The 17,954-nt window shown below is 50.3% G+C and overlaps 1 protein-coding gene across 2 annotated transcripts in view; it reads right to left on the bottom strand.

Moving 5' to 3' along the window:
• BPIFB2 (BPI fold containing family B member 2) overlaps nucleotides 1-17,954 on the bottom strand; it is a 45,693-nt gene that overhangs the window by 10,643 nt on the left and 17,096 nt on the right. The window contains exons 6-15 of one of the 2 annotated variants that reach the window (XM_084854858.1): nucleotides 15,580-15,684; nucleotides 14,196-14,342; nucleotides 7,641-7,698; nucleotides 6,490-6,550; nucleotides 4,549-4,640; nucleotides 4,254-4,442; nucleotides 3,770-3,823; nucleotides 2,430-2,606; nucleotides 1,828-1,895; nucleotides 855-900 (exon numbers count right to left, since the gene is read on the bottom strand). In XM_084854858.1, coding sequence (XP_084710984.1) covers nucleotides 855-900; nucleotides 1,828-1,895; nucleotides 2,430-2,606; nucleotides 3,770-3,823; nucleotides 4,254-4,442; nucleotides 4,549-4,640; nucleotides 6,490-6,550; nucleotides 7,641-7,698; nucleotides 14,196-14,284 — 834 coding nt within the window. In that variant the 5' untranslated portion in view covers nucleotides 14,285-14,342; nucleotides 15,580-15,684. Of the gene's footprint in view, nucleotides 1-854; nucleotides 901-1,827; nucleotides 1,896-2,429; nucleotides 2,607-3,769; nucleotides 3,824-4,253; nucleotides 4,443-4,548; nucleotides 4,641-4,762; nucleotides 5,077-6,489; nucleotides 6,551-7,640; nucleotides 7,699-14,195; nucleotides 14,343-15,579; nucleotides 15,685-17,954 lie in introns of those variants that run through there. The other variant, XM_084854859.1, reaches the window with a different exon arrangement.

Here is a 17,954-nt window from a genome sequence, read left to right as displayed (position 1 = left end):
GAGCAGCTTGCTCTGCTCTGCTCTGCTCTGCTCAGCTGGGAGGCGGGAAACAGACTTTACGTAGACTAGACGTGCCAAAATAAGGAACGCAAATGGCGGCGCCCATGGAGCACCGTCATTTGCGTACGCGCTTTTTTTCCCCCCCCCCAAAGTCACCCGTGATAAGCTACGTGACGATTTACGTAGCCTGTCACGGCTGACTTTGGAAATCTAGCCGTGATAGGCTACGCAAATCGTTACGTAGCCTATCACGGGTGTGTGTTTTTTGGTTTTTGTTTACTTTTTTTTTCGCGGCCGGGGAGACGGGGTGCTCCTCCCCGGCCTGAATTTCGCCGGCGAGGGATGGGGCGCCTCCCCCCCCCCGGCCTGAATTTTGGCCGGGCGAGGCAGGGCGCCTCCCCCCCTTGCCTGAACTTCGGGGGGAGAACCGAAGCGCCTCCCCCCCACCGTGAAGCAAGCTGCGGGACAAGGTAAGTCCCTTTCGTCCATCCCTAACGAAAATGCATACAAAGAACTATTTGGTTCTCCACTGCAAAAACTGCATATTCACTTTTTCAGATAACTGTGTCAAATCCAAGCATGCCACAGCATCCTGGGAGCTGGGGCATGTGAAGACCTGTGGGACTTTTTCCATCTGAACATGCATAGGCTTGGCCCTTAAGTGTCCCAAACATGCAATGCCAGCATGCAAGAAGGTGGAAATCTCTGCAGGAATAAAGAGTCTGGCTTTACATGACCTTGCCATAGATTTGGCATCTGTTTGTGATGCTGTGGAAACCTGGCCTCCCCATGAGCATAAACATGGTCCAGACAGCTGCGATTTCTGGAAAGAAGGGGGAGCAAGAGACATTTACCTCTGCTATTTCCACACTGGAAGAAACCACCTCCAGGCCAATCTCTCTGCAAGAGAAACCAGGATGACATGAGCACTTGCTATTAAGACCCCAACAGCTTGGAAAAAAATGAGTCAAATAGGTCCTTCAGGAGGCCCACATGTAACCAGAGAGGCAGAGCAGGTTAGAATCTAGAGGTGTACCTTGGGGCGTTCTCTTCAGCCCTGCTCTGATACCTTGACGCAGACATGGCTGCTCCTCAGCTCTCTCTGGCTGGTGCAGAAAACGGCCTGCTAAATTGTGCCCTCAGCCTATGTCAGCTTTCCCTGGCTGGGGAGGATGGGAGCTGCATTCCCACACAGGGCTCCAACTAGGGGAAGGCTGGCCTACATTTCTGTGTCTGCTCCTTGTTTCATGTTGTGCTTCTGCTCTTCATGGTAAGACGATGTTTTCATTTTGCTTTTGCTTATCGTCCCACTTCCGGTTCATCTTGGGGTTGCTGCTGCTCATATTGCTCAGTAAAGCTCCTGATTTTTTTTAAAAAAATCCTGCTCTCTCTATCTGCTCTTGTTCCATTCTGTTCAAAATTAAATAACAGAGACAGCTGGGCCTGGGCCTTCCTCGGTGGGAACAGGAGGCTCCACTGAGGAGCTGGAGCTCCTCACCACCTGCTTCACCACCGCCACCTCCCCTTCTCCTGTCCCAGGTAAGTTTAGCAGTCCGCTGTGGGCAGAAAGGCAGCTGTGAAGGTGGCAGCGGGCACTTGGAGCCCCCACAAGATGCCTGGAGCACACACAATGGATCGAGACAGTTTTGGCAGCAAGGTGAAGCCACCTGCTCCCAGCAGCATCGTGATGAGGCGATGGATGAGGGCGGAATTGGCTTCTCAATAGTGCAGTGAAACCACTTCCACTTCGGGGCCGAACAAGGGGGTGGCATTTGGGCTCTCCTTCGGATAGCAAAATACCTGAGGGCTGGTCCTGACTGAACTCACCCTTGCAAGGCAACCGAGACCTTCAGGCTTGTTGCTTTGACATCCAACTTGAGAGCTAAGCTCAGGTCCTGCAAAAAGAAGTCGGGGAGGTTGTGATGCTGCTAGGAGGAGGTGGCCTCTAGAGGCTCTGGCTTTTTGAGCTGTGCCACAAGGCAGGAGTGGAGACTGCTTTCCTGTTGAGGTCCACATTACATCAGGTGGAACTTGCTGGGGGCTGTATTCCAGCAGTGGGCACAGCCAGAGCCAAAGTGGGCAGGGCTTGAAACTAGTCACCCACCCACCCAAAGGAACTGTTTTACAGAGCAGTTGGGGTGTATGAAGAAAAATGGCCTGATCCTGTATGGGAGACCCATATATAGAAGTATCCTCCGGCATGTGTGGCCAATGGGAATGCAGCTTTGCCCGGAGATGTGCATTTGCACTGCAGCATCCATTCGAGCCCCCCTGAGATGAAACAGAGCATGATGGCAAGTGCAGGATGAGAGCGCCACCATCCAGCTGTCAGCCTGGGGAGTCCCCCCCCTTTTCTCCCAGAGGCAGAGCACTGCAGCAGCAGAACAAGGAGAAAAGGCAAGGGGAGTAAGCAGCACATTTTTACTCACCACACCCAGAGTGCAGAGGGGCTGAGCCTGCGAGGAAGATCCTGAATCAGCCGTGACCACCCGGACAGTTGGGCTGAGGCGCAGGAGCGCACCGCCCTCCTGCAAGCTAACGATGGGGTGTCTACTGAAGGCCACGTTGAGCCCGAAGACAACATCCTGTGGATACTGTTGTGCAATCTGTACGAAGGAATGGAAGAAGTGAGAAAAAGGAGGGTGGTTCGTTGGACCGTTGAGGCCACGGAACATCCGAAGTTGCCTTATACTGAATCATACCTCTGGTCCATTGAGCCAGTTATTGCCCATGGTGACTGGCAGTGGCTCTCCACCTTCCTTTCTTTCTTTCTTTCTTTCTTTCTTTCTTTCTTTCTTTCTTTCTTTCTTTCTTTCTTTCTAGAGCAGCCTTCCCTAACCTGGTGCTCTCCAGATTATGTTGGACTACAACTCTCAGCATCCCCAGCCAGCATGGGAGTTGTAGACCAACACAATCTGGAGAGCACCAGGTTGGGGAAGGCTGCACTAGAAGAAGCAGACATCAATCCTGCAACCTTTCACTTTGCCTCAACAAGAACCCAGATGGGCCAGAAAGAGAACAGGCTGCCTGTTCGCCTAGCAAGATGTTTGTGGAAGACATTTGCATTGTGCTACCTTCATGCAAGACTGGGTTACTTTTGCTGACAAAAACAGACTGGGCAAAATGTCCAAGGGGCTAAATCCTATCAAGCATGTGTGGGCATCACAGCTAAAACCTGCCTGGGATGCAGCTGGCCAAAGATGTGCATGAGACAGAGAACTGCACATAACAGCTGCAGGGGACAAGGTGAAGGGAACCCCAGGCATCGGTCAGTGTGTGTGACACAATGGCTGAGGTTTGCGAAGCTGCTGGACTGCCCGTCAGACCACTGTTCCATCTCGCCCAGGTCTCAGGCAGAGACGGGCCTTTTCCCAGAGCTACTCCTGATCCTGTGAACCGGAGAATTCAGGGTCTGAGCATGGCATGTTCTACATGCAAGGGGCGCACTTTGTCCCCGAGCCATGGCCCTGGGATTAAAATCCAGGCACTGGCATGAGTGAGCGGGAAGGTCTGGATGTGGAAAATCCAGGTTCAAGCCCCCACTCAGCTCTGAAGTTTCCTGGATGGTTTGGGGGAGGGGGTCACAACCTCTCCACTAAACCTACTTCACAGGGACATTGTGAAGCTAATGCTCCACTTTGGATCAAGAACAGGACACACATGTAGTAACTAATAATATTTCACCTGAGGGTGCTAAAATATCTGAAGCCAGCTTTGCACACTCAGTGGATTAGTCACAGAGGAGAACCCCCAAATGGGCATCACTTACTGAGGGGATAGCAGATTCCAGCATGGCCGTGGTGAGGTGGTACCCTCCAGAACTCTGAAAAGAAGGAAAGAATCCTCCGTTTGGGTCCTTGGCAATGGCCATGAATGAACATAAGAACCTGCTGGATCTGACCAAAGGGTCTCAGGTCCAGCGTCCTGCTTCCCACAGTGGACAACCAGATGCCCACAAAAGCCTATGAGCAGCCCATGAAGAGGGCAATAGTCTCCTCCTGCTGTAGTCTCTGAGCGGCTGGTGTTCAGAGACCAGCTTCCTCTGATCCTGGTTGGAGGTAGCGTAAAGCTATCATGACTCGTAGCCCTGAGCCTGTTCCCTCTCCTGCATGGCATGTCCATGGGCAATCAGGAGTTCGGCTGTGAACAGTGGGGACAAGCAAGATTTGCCATGGGAGCATTTTTGTGCAAATCATGCACAGGGGAAATGGACTGGGTAGAAGAACCTCCCCACCCCACCCCACCCCACTGACCGCCTGGCCTCCGATGTTGAGATTGAGGGCTCTGGATTGTTCCAGGGTGGCAAACAGATTGGTGAACAGATGTTCCGAGATGCCCAGGTTCACCATGGAGCCTTCAGAAGCCATCGCCTGCGGTGGCAGGGAAAAAGGGGGGGCTGGGCTGGGCACGTCTATTGGCTTCCCCATCAGTGCAAAAGCAGCCTGCGGGGATGTTAAAGAGAGAGGAAGAACATGTCATATTGGACCCTTAGCCCCACAGATCCCTGGTCAGAACTTTGTAAGATTGGGGGTGGGGTGGGGGGCTTACATTCAAATCCAGATCAATGTATTCGCTGGTGATTTCAGGAGGTTCCAACATGGAGTACTGGAGGTGGGACATGGGGTTGATGGTACTCAGGCCTGCAGGGGGTAAAATAATATCCAAAAGAGCACATCAGTATTTCAGACAGGCATACTTCAGTTTGCAAACACATGCTTGCTCGCTCGCTCTCTCTCTCTCTCTCTCACACACACACACACACACTCTTTCCGAAGCGGCTGGCCACACGCCTCAGCTTCCATCAAGGCATCCCTTGATGCCTCCGCTCCTGGTTCTTGTGGAAGGAAGCGCCATCTTCTCTTCTGTTGACTCAGCAGAGGCTGGAGAATATTGATCTTCTTCCTTCTGCAGCCTCTAAAGTATATTTAACTTTCCCATGAAAAGAGGTCAAGAAACAACAGTGCACAGCAACGATCGGGCCATGCAAGGCAAACACTTGACTCCCCAGAATAGCAAAGTGGGATGTCCTTCTAGGGCTCTGGACCTTCTTGAAAAGAAATATACTGATATCTGTCTTGCACCAACACTGCAGGTTCCCCCCAGACCTGTTGGTGGGTAGATTTCTCCGCCCAGCCCTTGCAACCAAGTCCAGCAAAGCGACGGCTACTCGCCTTTCCATTTCCCTCCCACTCCTGGCACTCTGCTGCTCCGTACAAGGAAGTGAGCTGCTCCACACAGGTGGAATGAGCCCATACATTGGTCCCTATTTAAATGGATGGGTTCCCTTGGCTCAGGATTTTAGGCTGGTGTAGGGATGCCCTCCCTGTCACATATGTGCCTGAAAAAGTCTGGTTTTAAGCAAGCAAGTCTGACACCACCATGGGCATCTATCTCTACACCAGCTCCAAATCCTGCATTTAAAACGGGGCTTTCTGCTTCCATTTTAAATGCAGGGTCACAACTGACTCCCTTTACACGCACTTCCTCCCCCCCACTTCTCCCCGTATCTGAGTCTTCCGTTGTCTTTCATGGGCCTCGCTCCTCTTCTTGCCGCTTTTCCTCTTTTCACAGAGGGAACTGAAGCGGAACACAACGGGTAATTCGATAGCTCATTATCTGCAGAAGGGTTGTGTGAACTCACATGAGTCCGCCCCACGACCCATTCGCTGGAACCCTGCCCGCTGCTGGACCCGGACCGTGCTGGGATGTGAGCTGGCTAGTGGTTCACAGGGGCCTAGCGACTGCTGTCAATGCCATGAGCAACTGCTGAGCGCCAGCAGAGAGGGGCGCAGTTGCTCTCAGCGGCAGGATGGGAAGGCTTCCCATCCTACCATAGCCATTTGGGCAAGGAGCGGGGGCCACTGTGCTTGCCCGACTTGGCATGTGCTGAGTCGGGCAAGAGCAGGAAGTCTCAGACTGGTGTCTGGGGGTCTGAACTGGTGGGAACCCGCCAAGCTCGAGCCCCCAAACAGACGCTCATGACATCCCTAATCTGCAATCTATTTCAAAATGGAACAAAGGTCATTTAGCGCAGGAGACACTTTGAACGATCACAGCGTCATGTAAAGAGCCCACAAACTTCCATGAAGGAGCCATCTCAATCACAGGATGAAGGCTTAGTGTGAAGGAGTCCCATGACTAGGGTTGCTCCCATAGTGCACTGGAGTGAACAGGACAGGCTAAAATGCACTGAAATGCTTTATATGGCTATTTCTTTAACCCTCTGCAGGTGGGGATCTTGTTCTACTTTGACGTTGTTATTAGTGTGGTTCATAACAAAATTTTCATGGTGCCTGTCCACAGTTATGTGCCCAGCATGGTGCATAACTGTGAATGCTGCTCTGAGAATGCTCTGGTTAAAAGCAGTGAAACCCCCAAGAAGCAGCCAAGGGAGTAGAGCGGTTTGGAGCAATTCCCCAGTTGCACTACCTGACTGGGGTGGTCCTGACTGAGACCCCAGGTCACCCACACCTTCAAGCTGCAACTTACCAACCAAAGTGCCCAGCTTGACGTTCAGTCCCAAGACCATGTTGGAGATGCTCAGACACATCTGCACGGGTGCACAGAAAGAGGAGGGGAGACGGGTCGGTGGAGAGCGACAGTGGGCCGAATGAAGCAGCCAGACTGCACCTGCTCTGGAAACTAGTCTGAGAACCCGTCTGTCCCGCACTGTTCTCTCTCTCATGCCAACACAAAGAGTGATGAGGGCAGCAGTGCAGATCACAAGAACATAGGGAGCTGACTTACACCGAGTCAGACTCTTGGCCCACCCAGCCCGGTATTGCCAACACCGACCGGCAGCAGCTGTTCCAGGGTTTCGGGCAGGGGTCTTTCCAGCCCTACCTGGAGATGTTGCTGGCGATTGAATCTGGGACCTCCTGCATGCAAAGCTACTACTTAGCTATGGCCCCTCCCTGAAGTGGAAATGCAGAAGACCACTGTATTTCGAGGAGTTAGCAGTGCTCCAGTTCTCTTGCCCATGTCTAGAGTGCCATTGTGCCTGTTTGTTGAGTTCCCAGAGAATCATTCATTGATGCTATATTCAGGGCTTGTAGATAAGGCTTTTGGCAGACTGTCGAGGCCAGCTGAGAGCGGAGATGGGAGCTCTCTGTGTTGGGTTGCCTGCCTGCTAATCGTTGAGGCTGGTTGTTTTCCAATCTCCAAGAATGTATGAAGCAGTCTGAAGGGTTGGACCATGTCCAGGATGGGAGGGACCAAGGGGAGAGTATGATTCCCTCGGACCCTCCCAGTTCAGAACTTCACCATAGGCCAAGACCGGTGTTGCAGGTCAGGCAATTGGAGCCATTCGTCACGGCTCTCATCTGATTTGCTGATCTCTGATAAGAGGATGGGATTTCCAGTGACTGAAGGAATGCATGCTTTATGTTTTGAATGTATTGCCTTGCTTTGTCTTGCTTTATTAGCCTGTTTTAGCTCAATAAACGTCTTTCCTTCACCCACTGATGTGTTCATTGCCTCTGAATATTCAAAAAGAGCCACTGCCTATTGACAAAACAACTGGAAAAACATTCCCCAATCGTGATTGCATTGCACTCGCAAGGCTCAACTGCAAGCACTCCTCATAAAGAAGAGGGCGGGAACATTCTCTGGGCAAAGAAAACACTTCTGGGACACTTTACCTTGTTCATCAAGACTGCACGGATGTGGTCCTGAATGAGTTTCGGGATACCAAGCAAGCTGAGGAAGGCCGGACACAAAGAGACAAGATCAACAAGGGCAAATGTAAGAGAACACCTTCCATTTTCCTCCATTAATGCAGCTTTGATATGTGTACTAAGAAAGAGAACAAAGCTGGAACAGCTCCCATGGGGTGATCCTAGCCACCCCTGTCCTAAGCTATGGTATCAGATCCCCAAGGCAGCCTTAGAATCATAGAATCATAGAATAGTAGTAGGGCTGGAAGGAGCTATAAGACCATCGGGTCCAACCCCCCACTCAATGCAGGAATCCAAGTCACAGTATTCCTGACAGATGGCTGTCCAGCCTCGTCTTGAATGCCTTCAGCGTGGGAAAGCCCCCCCCCCCCCCAGGTAGTTGGTTCCATTGTCGTATTGCTCTAGCAGTCAGGACATTTCTCCTGATGTTCAGCCGGAATCTGGCTGCCTGTAACTTGAGCCCGTTATTCCATGTCCTGCACTCTGGGATGATTGATAAGAGATCCTGGCTTTCCTCTCTTGTGACAACCTTTCAAGTACTTGAAGAGTGCTATCATATCTCCCCTCAGTCTTCTCTTCTCAAGGCTAAACATGCCCAGTTCTTTCAGTCTCTCCTCATAGGGCTTTGTTTCCAGTCCCCTGATCATCTTTGTTGCCCTCCTCTGAACCCTCTCCAGTTTGTCTGCATCCTTCTTAAAATGTGGTGCCCAGAACTGGACACAGTACTCCAGATGAGGCCTAACCAGTGCTGAGTAGAGGGGAACTAGTACTTCCCGGGATTTGGAAGTGATGGTTCTATGAATGCAGCCCAAACGAGCACTTGCCTTTTTTGCAGCCACATCCCATTGTTGGCTCATATTCAGCTTGTGATCGACAACAATTCCAAGATCCTTCTCGCTTGTAGTGTGGTTGAGCCAAGTATCCCCCACCTTGTAACTGTGCATTTGGTTTCTTTTTCCTCGGTGCAGAACTTGGCATTTATCCCTATTAAATTTCATTCTGTCGTTCTCTGCCCAGCACTCCAGTCTATCAAGATCACTTTGATTTCTGTTTCTGTCTTCCAAAGTATTAGCTATCCCGGCCAGTTTTGTGTCAGCTGTAAATTTTATCAGCATTCCCTGCACCTCCTCCTCCAAGTCATTAATAAAAATGTTGAAGAGCAGGCACACACTTCCCTGGGCAGCTCTGGCCTTCCTCTGAAGCTGCCCTGAGATGTCTCAGCCAGCTGACCTGCAGATGTTGCAGCAGCAGCATGCAAGCCCCTTGGCCATGGATTCATCACCAACTGATGTGATGGTCCTGTACACATGGGACATGGGACTGTGGACCAGCACATCAGTTCTTCTCACGCAATCAGGCCCATGCAGGACCAGGTAGGAAGGATCCATACAATTGGCCCCACTCACATTGGGTCTGCCAGGACTTCATACAGTATGCAAAGAGCGACTGCTACGCAACTTCTGGTACACCTGAAGGACATCTAAGATGAGGATGCAGAAGAGAGAGAGGGAACCCTGGCTGGAGGGCTAGAGCACACGGGAAAACTCAGCCAGCTCCCAGATCCCACAGCACCTCTTTTCTCCACCTTCAAGCCATCTCCTTTCATGCCACTTCCCCTCCCCATAAGGCCCTCAGCACAGCCCTACTGGCTCAGATTTGAAGGCTCCCTCTTGCCCAGCACCCTCTTTCCAACAGTGGCCACTCAGAGGCCCCCAGCAGCCCCTCAGCAGTGCATGAGATCAGGAGCCCTCCCCTGCTGCCCCCCTCCCAGCATCGGATATTGAGGGGCAAACCACGCGGCACCCGGAGGCTCCACTGCACCATCACCACTGACAGCCATTGATCGCAGTGGTGGAACCCCAGGTCCAGGGGCCAAACCTGGCCTACCTGGGGTCCTGATCCAGCCACCTGGGCGTCCCCCTTCCCCTGGCCCCAACAATGTTCCCCTGACCACCCACCGGTCATTTCCTGGCTTCCTGGCATTTGTGCCTCTTCCTCCACCCCCCTCCATCCTTCGGAAAGTTTGGAATTCTTCTCCAAAACTGAGTCCTGACCAATAAGATCCTTGAGAGCAAGTGCAGGGGAAGGCAAAGGAAGTACATCTTATCCATGCTTCAGAAACCACCTCCCTCCTCTGGCATATAGTAATAATATTCCCCAGTTTGGGGATTGCAGCTGGTCCCAAAGCCAAGCCCTTTAGAGCTTTAGAGCTTAGCAGAGGAAGGTTTCAGGAGGGTTGGAATGAAAAAAGGAGTATTTTGCTTTCCCCTCCAGCATCTGGTCCCAATATGATCCCCAAATAACAGTATAAGGTGCTGTTCCAGGTTGGCAGGCACCCTTACAGCCTGGGAAGAGACTGGAATGTTGGGTTGTAAGGTCCCATTGTCAAATGTTTGTGTAGATGATGAGAATTCTCTTGGAGGGACCTCAAGGTTCCTGACAGTGAGGGTGAGAAAAGAGCCCTAGCTGAGCAGAGCAGAGGAAGCTATACTTCCTGGAAGATGGATTGTTGGCAAGGGATGGGTTGCACCTCACAAGGGCTGGGAAGAATGCGTTTGGCCACAGCATGAAGAACTGTGTAGTAGTGATGGGGGACTTCGATTTCCCCGATATTTGTCGGGAGACAAATTCTGCAAAACATAGCCCCTCCAAGAGATTCCTGACTTGTGTGGCAGATAACTTCCTCCTACAGAAAGTAGAGGAAGGAACTAGAGGATCGGCTATCCTTGATTTGATCCTAACCAACAGAGATGACTTAGTGGATAAAGTAGCAGTTACAGGAACTCTGGGGGAAAGCGACCATGTTGTACTTTAGTTATTGGTTCTAAAGTAAGCAAAAGCCAAGTGTAGCCAAACGCGTACCCTGGATTTTAGGAAAGCTGATTTTAATACAGTCAGAACAATGATAAGGAAGGTCCCATGGCAAGCGACGCTAACGAGAAAAGGAGTCCAAGATGGGTGGGAGCTTTTAAAAAAGGAAATTCTCAAGGCACAATTACAAACTATTCCAACAAGAAAAAAAGGCGGAAGACAACAGAAGAAGTCAATGTGGCTTCACAAAAAGCTTAGAGAAGACCTGAAAACAAAAAAAGGACGTATTAGGAAGTGGGAGGAAGTCCAAGCTAAAAGGAAGAGTACAGGAAGGTAGCACAGAATTTCAGGGATGGCATCAGGAAGGCTAAAGCTGAAAATCAGCTGAGGTTAGCGAGAGATGCTAAAAGCATCAAAAAGGCTTTCTTCAGCTACGTGCATAGTAAAAGGCAGAGGAAAGAAATGGTGGTTCAGCTATTAAATAAGGATGGCAAAATGATAACAGATGACAAGGGAAAGGCAGAAGTGCTCAGTTCCTACTTCAGCTCAGTCTTCTCCCAAAAGAGGGTCTATGACCCCCCTGGCAAAGGCGAAGTACTGGCTGCAGGGGCAGGATTGCAGCTTGAGATCGATAGGGATATGGTCAAGGAACACCTACTTTCTTTGAATGAGTTCAGATGTCCAGAGCCAGATGAAATGCATCCTAGAGTAATAAAGGAACTGGCAGAAGAGCTCTCAGAACCACTGTCTATTATCTTTGAGAAATCACGGAGGACGGGTGAAGTGCAAGATAACTGGAGGAGGGCTAATGTTGCCCCTATCTTCACAAAGGGAAAACAGGAGGAACCTGGGAACTACAGACCAGTCAGTCTGATATCAATCCCTGGGAAAATTCTGCAGCAGATGATAAAGCGATCAATCTGTAAGCACCTTGAAAACAATGTAGTGATTACTCGAAGCCAACATGGATTTGTCAAGAACAAATCCTGCCAGATGAATCTGATCTTAGTTTTTTGATCCGGTAACCTCCCTTGTGGACTGTGGGAATGCTGTGGACATCATATACCTCGACTTCAGCAAAGCTTTCGAAAAGTGCCCCATGATACCCTGATGAGCAAACTAGCAAAAAGTGGGCTAGATGAAGCAACGATCAGGTGGATCCACAGTTGGCTACAGAATCGGACTCAAAGAGTGCTTATCAATGGGATCTTTTCAAACTGGGGAGAGGTGACGAGCGGGTTACCGCAGGGCTCAGTCCTGGGCCCAGTGCTCTTCAACATGTGTATTAATGACTTGGATGAGGAGGTGCAGGGAATGCTGATCAAATTTGCAGGTGACACAGAATTGGGCAGGATAGCTAATACCCTGGAAGACAGAACCAAAATTCAAAGTGATCTTGATAGGCTGGAGAGCTGGGCAGAAAACAACAGAATAAAATTTAATAGGGATAAATCCAAGTTCTGCACCGAGGAAAAAGAAACCAAACGCACAGTTACAAGATGGGTAATACTTGGCTCAACAATACTTCAAGTGAGAAGGATCTTGGAATTGTTGTCGATCACAAGTAGGGATGTCCGAGAATTCCACCACGGACTCCATTGAGGCCGGATTCTTTTGAATCCAGCCTCCAGAGTCCGTGGTGGAACGGGTCCTCCTACCTCCACCTGCCACCGGACCTGCACGGAGCCGGATCCTCCTCACTGACCGGCTCCGTACAGCAAGCGATATGGCCGACATTGCCGTGCCGTATCACTGAGCACTCACTGCTAGGGATGTTGGAGAAATCCACCACGGACTCCAGTGAGGCTGGATTCTTTGGAATCTGGCCCCCCAGAATCCATGGCGGAAAGGACTACCCCCCCACTGCCACCCCCCCAAAGCCCCCAGGATGGACCTACCTGGCGGCAGATGCGGTGGATGCGGCTCGTCTTCCAGCCGCTGCTGGGCTGCTACGGCTGCAAATGGCGGCCGTCGTAGTGGCCGCCATTTGCGTGCCTGCATTAGGCCATGATACGCTACGTAAATACTTACGTAGCCTATCACAGCAAAGAGCAGGGACGCAAATGGCAGCTGCTACGCCATTTGCGCCTCTGCTCTTTGCCATGATAGGCTATGTAAGTATTTACGTAGCCTATCATGGCAAAAGGCAGAGACGCAAATGGTGTAGTGGCCGCCATTTGCGCCCCTGCCTTTTGCTGTGATAAGCTACGTAAATACTTATGTAGCCCACGGCCTAATGCAAGGACGCAAATAGCAGCTGCTATGACAGCGGCCATTTGTGGCCACAGCAGCCCGGCAGCAGCTGGACGGCCGGCCCCGGCTGGCCCCAGCCGGCGGCTCCGCAGCCTTGCTTTGGAGCAAAGCCAGCTGGGGAGGATTCTGGGGAGAGGGACGGATTGCTTCCCCCACACCGCAGACACCCTGGAACGGAACCAGGTAAGGGATTCGTACATCCCTATCCACTGCAGGAAAAGATCCCGACGCAAATGGTGTCTGCTACACCATTTGTTGCCGTAAAGTTCTTAGATTAAGCTAAATGCAGCTGTGAATGGCTGCATTTAGGTCAATCTAACAGCTTTACGGCCGCAAATGGCGTCCACTATGCCATTTGCACCCCTGTTTTTTTACACGATAGGCTAAGCATTTATATTTGTGTAAATAGAAATGCGTAGCTTATCGTGTGAAAAAACAGGGACGCAAATGGCGTAGCAGACACCATTTGCGTCTGAATCCCTTCCTGCAGTGAGTGCTCAACGATATGGCATGGCAATGGCTGCCATATCGCTTGCTATACTGACCTAGCTGGTGGCTTTGTGGAGTTGCCACAGAGCGGAGCCAGCCAGCCAGCGAGGATTCTGGGGGGAGGAACGGATTGCCTCCCCCCCCCCGCGGATCCCTCCCCCAGACTGGCAGGTAGGGGATTCATATATCCCTAATCACAAGCTGAATATGAGCCAACAATGTGATGTGGCTGCAAAAGAGGCAAATGCTCTTTTGGGCTGCATTAATAGAAGCATAGCTTCCAAATCCCAGGAAGTACTAGTTCCCCTCTACTCAGCACTGGTGAGGCCTCATCTGGAGTACTGTGTCCAGTTCTGGGCACCACATTTTAAGAAGGACGCAGACAAACTGGGGAGGGTTCAGAAGAGAGCAACAAAGATGGTCAGGGGACTGGAAACAAAGCCTAATGAGGAGAGGCTGAAAGAACTGGGCATGTTTAGCCTTGAGAAGAGAAGACTGAGGGGAGATATGATAGCACTTTTCAAGTACTTGAAAGGTTGTCACAGAGGGGATGGCCAGGATCTCTTCTCGATCATCCCAGAGTGCAGGACATGGAAGAATAGGCTCAAGTGACAGGAAGCCAGATTCCGGCTGAACATCAGGAAAAACCTCCTGACGGTTAGAGCAATATGACAATGGAACCAATTCCCTAGGGAGGTGGTGGGCTCTCCCACACTGGAGGCGTTCAAGACGAGGCTGGACAGCCATCTGTCAGGGATGCTGGATTCCTGCTTTGAGTAGGAGGTTGGACTCGATGGTCTTATAGGCCCCTTCCAACCCTACTATTCTATGATTCTATGATCCAGACTGGTGAATAAAACCCTATTTTTGGTGGAAGGAAAGTGACATTTGGCAATATTACATGTCATCCACTTATATCAAAACATTAGTGAACCTCAAACATGCACAAAGCTATCTGCCACCTACTTGTTTCCACGAAATATAATTTGCGCATCTCCTAGAAGGGACTTGCAAGCTGTTATTCTCAAGACCGGGAAGCCATGTGAACTGCGCATGACACGGACATCAAGCACGATAGAGGATCCCAACTTCAGCTCCAAGGGTGCAAGCACACTACATACAGGGGCAAGGAAGTCAACAACTGAGAGCTAGGGATAGTCAAAGGTTTTGCTTTTGTTCAGTGTGTCAGATTTTCACCATTAACTTCATTCTGTCCCTTCCACATCAATTTGCAAAAAGTTAGTTTTAGAAAACCATCGTGAAAATGTATACATGTTATTTGTGTGTGTGCTCATTTCTTCCAGTCCCAATATATATGATTTTGCACGATTTTTAAAAAATGTATAGAATTCCACCCCCACACTCATAGTACAGAGTCATTTTGTGCACACTTCCTCCTCATATGGGCATTTGTGACCACTTTTCCTAAGAAGCACATTTTTTAATTGGCAAACCTGATCACAGTGTTTGGAAATGTGACGATTTTGGAGTGCACCTGTGCTGTGGTTCATTTTATAAGTCCAGGGGGTGCAACTTAGGGATGTCAGAGAAATCTGCAGTGGAACCAAATGGGTTCAGATTTTTATGAGTCTGACCCACGGATTCCAGAGTGGACTAACTTTTCCCCTGTTGCGCAGATTCCACAGATTTGTGGACCATTTCTCTAATCTGTGGGAATTTTGCATACATTTTGTTGTAGAAAAATACACACACAAAACCTGGGCAAAAATGTGCATTTCCCCCATATGCTAAAGCATGAAAATGTGCATTTGGGGGGGAATTTGCACATTTGGGGGTAATTTGCACATTTTTGCACAAGTGAATTTGTGCAAATTTGGAAACTGTTAAAAAAATCCGATTCCAATGATAGACGGATAACAGAACAACAGGTGCCTGACACTCTGTGAATCACCGACGGAACAGATTTTACCCGATCTGTACATCCCTAGTGCAAATCAGGTAACTTCGCATCAAAATGCAAACCACACACAAACACAATTCTCACCCATGCCTGCTACTGAGTGGCCAGAGGCACTGCCTCACAACTCTTCCTGGTTGAAAGGGATGCCCATGCTATGAGCCTGTTTTTGTTTTTAATTGTCCCTCCAAAGAGACAAGTCAAAAGGAAGAACGGGGACATTGTACAGCTGAAATGAATTTGCTCCCCAAATTCCTCCTCAGCTTCCCTTCCTTCGAATGTCCATAGTGAAAATTCTCTGAATCTCTGAATGCTCGAATTTGGCACTGGATGGGATGGGTATCTGTTGTGCAGTGGGGTATCCCACAGTGCCCCCTCGTATCCCCCACCCCTGCGCCACATCAGGCCAAAACAAGCCGCTCACTCACTCACAGGTTGACTCTGATGTGGAACTGGCTGCCGAGTGACAGCTGGATGCCCGTTTGGGGTATAAGTTTCACGGAGAGATGAGGAAGCTCCACCTTCAGAATGCTGATCCTGCAGAAATGGGTGGGGGAAGGAATAATGGCATGGCAGTCAATGCTCTTGTGTGTCAACGATGCACGCAAATGACAGCACTTGAAAGTAAAACTGGGCCCCACGGATCTTCTCCCCTGAGAGGAGAAATGCAGCTGGAGTGGGTGTGAGTTTGATCAGAAAAAATGAGGAAGGGGTTGATCGCCACTCCACTGCTGCTCTGATCCAATTCTAAGCCTCCCTCCAAGGCTGCCTCTACGTGCAAAGCCAACAAGTCTTGGGAGATGCCTCATGGGCCTCCCATGGCACATTTAGTCTGGCCCAGTGCCTGGCATCCAAGGGACAACTTCAGCAGTGCTCAAGAACTTGCGTGCAACCAGAGGGCATGTTGTCTCTCTTTCTTTGAATAGCAAACCACCATTCCCCCCCCACCCCCACAACGCCCCCTAACCCAAACTGCTTTGAAAATCCCGTTTCAAAAGCCATTCGCCATACTGTGCAGCCTGCGTAACTGTGAAGATCAGTAGCAATTTATTGCCTTTGCTCCAATTCTTGGAAACAAGGCGCTATCTGTGGGCTGGTGCAGCACAATGGCTGAGAGAACGAGCTACAATTCAGAAAGTCCCCAAATCAAAACTGCTGAGGTAATGAAACTCAATAACAGAATGTTATTTCGGAATGCCAGTGCATTCGGCCTCACCAAGATCCATCGCGGAATTCTCTGACTTCCTTAGTTTAGAAGGAAAGAAAAATACAACTCCCAGCATGGTTGGTTGGGGTAGGCTGGGAATGTAGTACTTTTTCTCACTGATCTAGGGATGTACGAAAATCACTTACCTTTTGGGGATTATGCTGATGGTGGGGGGGGAGGCGTTCCTCCCCCCCCCCTCCGGAATCCTGGCCAGCCGGCTGTGCTCTGCAGCGATTCTGCGGAGCCGCTGGCTGGCTCCGCCAGCAGCCAGACAGCCAGCTGCTGGCTAGCAGGGACGCAAACGGCAGCGGCTGTAGCCGCCGCCGTTTGCGTCCCTGCAGTCAGCCGTGATAGGCTACGTAAATGTTTACATAGCCTATCACGGCTGATTTAAACAAACAAACAAAAAAAAGTGCGTATGTAAATGGCGGCGGCCATGGCCACCGCCATTCGCTTTCCTTATTTTGGCACATCTTAGTCTACGTAAACATTTACGTAGACTAAGACGGCGAAAATAAGGGGAACGCAAATAGCATAGCATCTACGCTATTTGCGTTCCCCTTATTTTCACCGTCTTAGTCTAGGTAAATGTTTACGTAAACTAAGACATGCCAAAATAAGGAACGCAAATGGCAGCGGCCATGGCCGCTGCCATTTGCGTACACGCGGTTGTTGTTGTTTTTTTTAAGTCAGCCGTGATAGGCTATGTAAACATTTACGTTGCCTACCACGGTGTTTTTTTTAAATCTAGCCATGATAGGCTATGTAAATCTTTACACAGCCTATCACGTTTTTTTTGTGTGTTTTTTAACCTAGAAATGGTGGCGGTGGCGGCCAGTCAGAAGACCAGCTGCTGCAGCCGCCGCAGCTGCCAAACCGCCGCCGGAGCCGCTGCCGCCACGAAGATCCGCCCAAGGTAAGTCCTGTCCTGGGGGGGGGGGGCGGGGGGCGGGCCATTCCACCACTGATTTCGGGGGGCCGAATGCGCTGGCATTTGGCCTCCCTGAGATCTGTGGCGGAACCTTCGTACATCCCTACTCTGATCATATGTAGGATTGAGGCCACAGAGGGTTTGTATAGTGCAGTTCAGCAGACCTATTTTTTGGTCTCTGTACAGTGCAATCCCATATGTGTATACTCAGAATCAAGTCCCACTGTATTCTGTGGAGCTCACTCTGCCTACTCTGTCTTGGTTTGGGTTTGTTTGTTTTAATGGTTGCCGTGGAATAGTTAAGAACACAAATAAGGAAGACAGATAAGGGTCTGGTGATAAACTTACTGATAGCTGTGGCAAATCAGTCTTTTGCCACACTCAATGTGGCAAAAGATTGGACAGTGCCCAACCCTTCTCTGTTAGAAGAACAGTTTGTGTCACAGCTTGGGGAGCTGCCAGGGCTGCAGCCTTATACCCACTTACCCGGGAGTGCATCCCAGTGAAGTCAGTGGGACTGACTTCTGAGTAGACGTGCACAGGATTGTGCTGTTCATTAGTGTATTTGACAAAGGTGGTAAAAAGCGGGGGGGGGGGAGCGGGTCACCAAAGGAAAAGTCCCTTTCCATTAAAAGGCAGTCAACATCTCATTTAATGGGAAAGCTAAGT

This window comes from Heloderma suspectum, chromosome 4, assembly GCF_057233095.1.
Source record: "Heloderma suspectum isolate Gila_16-S chromosome 4, 16-S_ref, whole genome shotgun sequence".
Lineage (NCBI taxonomy): Eukaryota > Metazoa > Chordata > Lepidosauria > Squamata > Helodermatidae > Heloderma > Heloderma suspectum.
Note: the sequence above shows the minus strand (reverse complement) of the source record. Positions and strands in the feature narration are given on the sequence as shown.